The sequence below is a fragment of the Saccopteryx bilineata genome, chromosome 1 (genome assembly GCF_036850765.1).
Source record: "Saccopteryx bilineata isolate mSacBil1 chromosome 1, mSacBil1_pri_phased_curated, whole genome shotgun sequence".
Taxonomy (NCBI): domain Eukaryota; kingdom Metazoa; phylum Chordata; class Mammalia; order Chiroptera; family Emballonuridae; genus Saccopteryx; species Saccopteryx bilineata.
In genome coordinates this window covers 14,933,049-14,941,251 of record NC_089490.1, presented here as the reverse complement: position 1 = coordinate 14,941,251, position 8,203 = coordinate 14,933,049, and the positions used below count along the sequence as shown (strand labels likewise).

Genomic DNA, 8,203 nt, shown 5'->3' with positions numbered 1-8,203 from the left:
ATCTGGAGAATGGGGATTCTAGCTCCGGAGAGCGAAATGGGATAATCCTCGTCACGCACCGCGCACAGCGCCTGGCCTCCTAGGTGCTTGTTATTAATGTCATCATCACCGTGACCAGCATGGCTGGCCCGTGACAGGTGTTCCACCAGCACTTGTTGTGCGCTCTCTCCTTCCTCCGGTAACCCAGGCTGCGCGTTAGACTCACGTGGTTGCTCCCGAACCATATCCACACCTCCCCCCCCCCCAGCCCAGACCAGTCAAATCAGAAATCTTTGGTTGATGGCTACAGGCATTGATATTTTTAAAGGTTTAGTTTATTTTTTTTATATTTTTCATCGGTATATTTGAAAGATCACAGTTGATACTGTTGCAGCCCAGGGTGAGAACCACACTGGTGACCCACAGTCCTGGGTGGCCTGGGACTTCCCCGGTTTTACCACTGAGAGTCTCGCATCCCAGGAACCCGTTCAGCCCTGGGCAAACCAGGATACTCGGTCACCACCCACTGTTCCCAAAGGACCAGCCCTGTGTTTTCTGAATCCTGAGTCAGGACACACAGTCTGGGCACAGATGACTGAAAGTCGATTGTGTAAAGCTCAGCGTGGGGTGGTGGGTCACAGGGGTCACCGGGCAGCCGGGGCAGGAGCCAGGGGCTGAAGGGGAGTGGCCGGCCGTGGCTCAGTCAGACAGGTCCCCGTCTCTGGGTTCCCCGGGGCTCCGGCCGCTGGCCGCCCGCTCCACAGCTCTCACCCAGCGGCCCCTCAGCTCCTCGGTTTCGGCCTTGAAGGTGTAGAGCTGGCCTGACTGTTGCAGCTGGAAGACCCGGGGATCCCCCTGGGGCCCGGTGGTCACCTGGTAGCCCAGCAGGGGGATGGAGGTGTGAGCCCGCATGTCCTGGAAGGGAGGAGACAGCCATGGGCTGCTGTCCTGCTACCGAGCCTCGCCCCCTCAGACAGCCATTTGTAGGTGACAGCCCACACCCACGTCCACAGCTCCCCACATGCCCAGGGGGCAGGATGGCTGGCAGGAAGGCATAAGGGGAGAGAACTGACTGCCCCTTAAAGACAAAGCAATTGTGCCCTGGAGTCTGGGTCCAGCTTTAAAAGGCACTCATCCTGTGGCTCCAGAGAACTATGTCCTCACTGGGCCTCAGTTTCCGCATCTGAGATATGGGGCCAACAGTACCCATCCCCCCACATGCTGAGAGAAAGCCAGGGCCTGGGGGAACAGCTGGGGGCATTACCTGAGGGGCAGCGTAGACATAGAGCACAAGGGGGTCGTCCCGGGGGATCACGCACCAGCCCCGGCTGCTGCTCTTGCCCCACTTGTCTCCGCTGAGCTGCAGGAAGCCGCACACGAGGCTCTGCTCGGACCCCACTGCGGACACTTTCTAAACCGGAGGGGACACGAACAGGCACTGGTCTGGGCGCTTGACAACCACTAGTTCTAATCCTCGTCGCAAGCTAGCCTGCAAGGAGGGGTTATTTGTCCCTGAGGCTCAGAGAGGTCCCATCACAGGCCTGTGGTCACACAGCTGGCCAGTGGCAGGGTGGCAGTCAAACCCTGGCCAGCCTGAACTTGGGGCAGGTGCTGAGAGCGCTTATCACCTGGAGGTCCTGCCAGGGAACACAACGGGGGGCCTGAGAAGGGGCTGCCCGTCCTCTCCCTGCGGAAGCAGGCTGTGTTGCCTAGTAGTCAGTGGGGGTGTGAGCAGGGGCTGGACCTAGGATAACGGGGAGGATTGGAAAGCAGGTAGATGCCCGTGGGAAGGCCCCAACTTGAAAGCTGGGAGCCGTGTTCAGCGGGAATAGGTTGGGGTCTCCTTCCCCTGCCCAGGGGCAGTGGGATGTCCAGCGGCCTTATTTAATGAAGGCGGGGCAGAGGGCAGTGGGAACCAGCGTCTGGGCTGGGCTAGACTGTATTTGTGGTATGGAGCTGAGAGCACAGCTAGTGTCCCATAGGTGCTGACCAGCAGCAAGAGAGCAGTCTGGGAAGTGCTTGTGGGGGTGGGGGTGGGGCGGCTCAGCCAGGCCCCCAGGGCCGCAGAGAGGACATCTGTGGCCAGGTCAGAGAGCTTGCTTCTAACTCCCTGGGTGACCCTGGGCAGGTCGCTTCTCTAGGCCTGGGTCTCTACGGGACAGGTCACCAAAGTCCCTTCCAGTTAGAATGGAGTCTCCAGTTGGCCTCCTTCCAGCAGTGGGGCCCTGAGCTGGAGTCTCAGTTTTCCCATCTGTCAAATGGGAGCAGTCACACCCGCTCTCTTGCCTTCCCGGGACTGTGGGGCAGAGGACAGGGACGGTGACTGTCCAGAGAGGCTGTGCGATCATTGGAAGGGGACACAGGCGAGATGGAAGAGCCTGGACGACAGCCTGGAGCCAAAAGTGGCTTTCCTTTGGTGACAGGCCAAGCTCTGCTGGAGGGAGGGGCTGACGGGGTGTCTGTGAGCGGAGAGAGGAGGGAGCGTGAGGCCCCGGCTGGCTTTTCCTCAGCACCTAGGACAGGGCCAGCACCTGGTGGGCGCCCTTCCCAGGGGCACAGGGAGGAACGGGGCCCTCACCTCCAGGATGCCCCGTCTCTTGTCCTCCTTGTCCTCCCGCAGGACGTTTCCGGTGAGGAATGTGTAGCAGCTGAGGCAGACCCGGTTGGGCCTGTTGTCGTCGTATTTGAGTTCAGCCCGGTAGTCGGAGCACCGGGCGCACACCACCTGAGGGAGGAGGGGACAGGAGAGGGTTGGGGCCTCCGGTGAGGCCCGGGAGGACCCTGTTGGCACCCTGGCTGGGGGCCAGGGGGTGTGAGAGCAACCAGGGACAGGGGGGAAGGACAAGCAGGATGCAGGAGAGGGGGGCAGACAGAGAAGGGATCGCCCTGCGCTTCCCCGGCTGGGGGCTGCCACCTGGCCCCCTGCGCAGGTGCCCTGACATCGCCCCCTCCAGAGTCCCCCTGAGTGAGGCAGCTGTTAACTCCAGGGGCTTGCCCTGCGCACACCCCTCGTATCTGATTCACGTCTCCAAACGCTCTATCTCCCCTGACTCTCCAGCAGCCTACCAGCTGCTCAGGGCTGGGGCCTTTATCCTCGCCTCACAGTGAGCGCAGGGTGGACCAGAGGGGGCAGCCACTTGCCATGGGCCACACAGCTCACTGGCGGCAAGCTGGCCCTCCACAGGACCCCTTGCTCAAGCCAGCGACCTTTGGGCTTCAAGCCAGCGACCTTTGGGCTCCAGCCAGCGACCATAGGGTCATGTTAATGATCCCAGTGACCCCGCACTCAAGCTGGTGAGCCTGCACTCAAGCCGGCAACCTCTGGGTTTCGAATCCGGGTCTTTTGTGTCCCAGGCCAATGCTCCACCCACTGCACACCGCCTGGTCAGGAGGGCTGGCTGATTTTGCCAGGAAGACCTGCCATGGGTACTCTGTGGAGTGGGGCCACCCCCAGCTCACCACGGAGAGGCCCCGAGGAGGCCCCCATGGACTGGGCTGGGGAGACCGGGCGAAAGAGGCAAGACAGGACTCGGAAAGAAACACGTGCTGCAGGACGTGGCTTCCAGGAAGACCAGCGGGTCACTGTGCGTCCAGGACGTGGGCTTGGGAATGTGGGCAGCGGACAGAGACAAGGGGAGAGGGCTGCTCATCGGTGAGCTCCTCCGTGTGTCCAGCACAGCAGGTGGCCAGGAAGGGCCCCCAGGAGAAGGCCTGGGCCTGCCCCGCCCTCGCCAGGATTCCCGTCTGGCAGGCGGGAGACAGAAACTGGGCACCAAACCACCGAAAGGGTGACTCACAGAAGACAAAGGTGTGCACGAGCAGGAGAAACCCCAAGATCGGGCCAAGGGCGCCTCACCTCAGGGGCTTCAACTGCTTTGGGAGGATTTTTATAAAATTGTGATTCAACTTTTTAATATTATTAGTGTGTATTTCTTTTCTCCTCTACCAACTTTTTATTTTGAAAGATCTCGAAGCTGCAGATAAGTTGAAAGAATAATATAATGATACCCACCACCACCCAATTGCCCAGTTGTTAACATTTTGCCATATTTTCTTTACCTCGCTCTATGTACTGTGTTTTATTTTTCTGAACCATTGGAGTATAAGCTACAGTCACCATGACACCTCATCCTTGAACACAGAGCTGGTAACTCCTAGGAACAAGAACACTCCCCTGCCAATACCAATGTCATGATCACACTCGGGAAATTTAACATTGACACAATATTACTGTTTGCATATGGCTCATAATCAAGTTTCTCCCCATGGGCTCTACAGCGACCTCTGTGGCTGGTTTTGTTTTCTGAACCAGGACCCAGTCAAGGATCACACATTTCGTTTAGTCTTCAGAATATTTTGTTTCCTCCATGTACTTGCTTTCCAGGTTGTTATACTATTTTTTTTTTTTTGTGGTTTTGTGGGTATTTCTTAACTATGTTAAATATATTTTAGGAACTACTTACTAAGTCGCAGGTATGAATGGACTCAACTCTTATTCACAGATGTACAATCACCAGAAACAGTAGTAGCTAATCCCCAGATCCAAGATGTAACTTGTCACTTAAATCTCAACATAGGTGTGTCCCCAGCCTTAGACTTTTACTTTGTGTTCAGATTGCATTTTAACACAGTTTGGGGACACCTCCCTGACTCAACCTGCCCAGCTGGTCTCCTGTCCCCCAGAGTTCATTGAAAGACTGAGGTCCTAAAGGGCTTCTCTGTTTGCAGAGTAAACGGAGCCGGTTGTGTGTCAGCAGAGGACAGCTCAAGTGTATGCAGCAGGGGCTTCAAAAGCCGAGCAAACTCTGCCTGGAGGACACAGGTCCCTTCCTCAGCCAGCTGGTGCCTGGCTCCTCTGAGCAGCCCTGCCTGAGCTCTTGAGGAGGGGGAGGGAGAGGAGGAGGGAGAGGAGGAGGAGGAGGAGGAGGAGGAGGAGGAGAGGGAAGGGTCCACCTTCTTTGGTCCAGTCCTCGCTACCACCCTGGAGGTAGGTATTATAATCCCCATTGTACAGGTGAGGAAACTGAGTCCGGAACCCGGCAGGCAGAGTTGGCAACAGAACTGAGCAGAGGCTGGAGTGCCGAGGACTTGTGAAGAAGACAAGAGGACACTTAGCCGAGATCAGTCATGAAGCAAGGGCAAGGGGTGGGTGTGACAAGGGGCATGGGGCTGACGAGGTGGCGGTGGAAGGCCGGAGAGGAGCTGAGGGACACGCACGCCCCTCACCCTGAAACTGGAGACCATTTTCCCAGTGCTGGGTCTCAGACAATGCTGGTAAGGAAGCAGGTGAGGCCCTGGCCGGTTGGCTCAGTGGTAGAGCATCGGGCCAGCATGTGGAAGTCCCAGGTTCGATTCCCAGCCAGGGCACACAGGAGAAGCGCCCATCTGCTTCTCCACCCCTCCCCCTTTCCTTCCTCTCTGTCTCTCTCTTCCCCTCCCGCAGCCAAGGCTCCATTGGAGCAAAGTTGGCCCGGGCACTGAGGATGGCCTCACGTCCTCCACCTCGGGCACTAGTCTGGCTCCAGCCGCAAGGGAGCAATGCCCCAGATGGGCAGAGCATCGCCCCCTAGTGGGCATGCAGGGTGGATCCCGGTTGGGCGCATGCAGGAGTCTGTCTGACTGCCTCCCCACTTCTAACTTTGGAAAAAATACACACACACAAAAAAAGCAGGTGAATTAATAGGGTCACTTTGGGGAGTGTCCTGAGCAAGCCGTTGAGCTCTTGCGCCTCGCTTCCCCATCTGTAGAATGGGGAGACTGTGGGGCTTGCCTCACAGGTGGGCACCATGAGGTCCAGACGAGGCAGCTCACACGCCTGGCACAGAGCTCACGCCACCGCCTCTGGGCGGCACTGGTCAGAGCGGGCCGAGCTGGTGGGGAGGTGGGGTACTGGCCCAGGTGCTGGGCGCCTGCTGACATGGGTGCAGACGGGGTACTCACGTAGCCGCAGGCCCGGCAGTGGTGGCGGCGGCGCATCAGGGCGTTGAAGGGCTCCTGGCAACGCATGCACATGGTCACCATCTTGTCCCGGATCCACTGCGGCGCCCGCAGGCCCAGCTCCTCACACTGCAGCTGTTGGCAGCGGGGCGGGCACTTCATGACCCTCTTTTGCCCACCCCGTGAGCCCTCGTGGGGGTATTCTGTGTGGGGTGCCTCCCAGTGGAGCTGACTGGACTGGTGAAGGACCTGGGGTAGGTCTGTTACTATCATTCCTGTTTTGCAGGTGAGAAAACTGAGGCCCAGAGAAGTCAAGTGACTCAGCAGAGACACCCAGCAACTCAGAGTTCGGAGCTCAGATTTGAACTCCAGTCACAGGCTGGGGTCTCCCTGACCCAGACCCCCTCCACCTTCCCCAGGTCCTGTCTTTCTCGGGCCCTTTCAGACCCACACCTGCAGCGCCTGGCCCGGGCTGTGTGGACCTGGAGGCTTTCCTGGGGCTAACTGCGTATAAAGGTCCCCACGGGAATTATGTGCTAATGGGGGGCCTCTGGCACGGAGTTTCTGAGTGGGGCAATGTTGGGGTGGGCGGACTTCCCAGTCCCTTCATATCGCTCCTGGGGTGACCCTCCCTGCGCTGTGCGCTGGCCCAGAGAGGAACACAAAGTCCTGCTTTACCTCCTGCCCCTGGGCGTCTCCCTCGGGGCCCTGGGCAGCAGCCTTGAAGGTTTCATTCCGCTTCTCGATTTGGTCAATGGCGGCTTGGCAGGTCTGGGGCGGGGGGGGGGGGGGGAGGGCAGAGGGAGGAGGTTAACGGGTGGCAGGGGAACCTTGTTCATCTTTCTCCCCATCCATACACTCGGCAAACACTTCGGAAAGCCTGCCGGGTGGGGGCCAGGCCCTGGGTTCGAAGCAGACATTGGCAGACTTAAGGGAGAGAAACCACTACCCCCAGATTACAGATGTGAAAACTGAGGCTCAGAGATGTTAAGTGACTTGTTCCAGGCCACTCAGCTAGACAGTGAGAGGCAGTAAGATTTGAACTCAGGCCCTGGCCGGTTTGCTCAGTGGTAGAGCGTCGGCCTGGCGTGTAGAAGTCCCGGGTTCGATTCCTGGCCAGGGCACACAGGAGAAGCGCCCATCTGCTTCTCCACCTCTCCCCCTCTCCTTCCTCTCTGTCTCTCTCTTCCCCTCCCGCAGCCAAGGCTCCATTGGAGCAAAGATGGCCTGAGCGCTGGGGATGGCTCCTTGGCCTCTGCCCCAGGCGCTAGAGTAGCTCTGGTCCGCGGCAGAGCGACGCCCCGGAGGGGCAGAGCGTTGCCCCCTGGTGGGTGTGCCGGGTGGATCCCGGTCGGGCACATGTGAGAGTCTGTCTGACTGTCTCTCCCGGTTTCTAGCTTCAGAAAAATACAAAAAAAAAAAAAAAAAGAAAAAAAGATTTGAACTCAGGTCTGACTCCAAACTTTGCCACAGAGCAACTCCTGAGAAAGGGCAGGGAGCCGCTGGGCACACACACACACACACACGCACACGCACACGCACTGCCCACCCCCACCCCCACCACATGCACACACGTGTACTACTCCCCCCCCCCCCCAGCCTAAGTGGTGGGCTCAGAATCCCAGGGGCCCGGGGCCAGTCTGATACCTGCATCCAGGAGATCATTTCCTCCTGGGACCTGCGTGGAAAGGGAACAGAGGTGTTGAGGAGAGAGACCCACCCCGCTTTCTGCCTCCCGGTCCCCAGCCCGCCACCTACCGGGCCTGCAGCTCCAGGGTGCGCTGCTTCCCAGACACCAGGAAGGAGTGCGGGAACTCCACGTCAGCCAGCTCCCGCACCTGCTCGGATACAGGAGGGAGGCCATGCAGACTCGTCCCACCGCCCTGCAGGCGCTGTGGGTGGGAGGCCATGGACTGTGCCCAAGGGACAATTCAAACCCCAGGGACAGGGAGGGATGAGGCGCTTGCTCACGACCTCCCTGATCCCAGGGAGCCATGCAACTGCACCCGCCCTGGGCCTCCCTCTGCGCAAGCGGCACTCATGGCTCCCAGAATTCCAGCAGCAGCTATGTTGGCCCCAGTGTGAGGTAGGCTGACAGTTCCTGACAAACGATTAACTGGAAATGAAAGCCGGGTCCCACATCGGGCTTGGGGACACAGCTTTTGCAAGAGCAAATCTAAAGCTAGAAGAAGCGGACCCTCTCTGCCACACGGTGAATGAAGGAATCAATCGCCCAATTCACGGATCCCACAGATCCACCCTCAGACAGATCCATGAACTGGGCGAT

General features: G+C 58.8%; 1 protein-coding gene across 2 annotated transcripts in view; it reads right to left on the bottom strand.

The window, feature by feature from the left end:
- Positions 1-315: 315 nt before the first annotated feature.
- The window catches only part of FGD2 (FYVE, RhoGEF and PH domain containing 2), a 30,044-nt gene continuing 22,156 nt past the window's right edge, over positions 316-8,203 (bottom strand). For both annotated transcript variants that reach the window (XM_066237566.1, XM_066237622.1), the window contains 7 exons: positions 7,675-7,754; positions 7,564-7,594; positions 6,595-6,687; positions 5,920-6,051; positions 2,558-2,704; positions 1,244-1,390; positions 316-894 (listed from right to left, as the gene is read on the bottom strand). In XM_066237566.1, the coding sequence (XP_066093663.1) occupies positions 679-894; positions 1,244-1,390; positions 2,558-2,704; positions 5,920-6,051; positions 6,595-6,687; positions 7,564-7,594; positions 7,675-7,754 (846 nt within the window). In that variant the 3' untranslated portion in view covers positions 316-678. The remainder of the gene's footprint in view (positions 895-1,243; positions 1,391-2,557; positions 2,705-5,919; positions 6,052-6,594; positions 6,688-7,563; positions 7,595-7,674; positions 7,755-8,203) is intronic.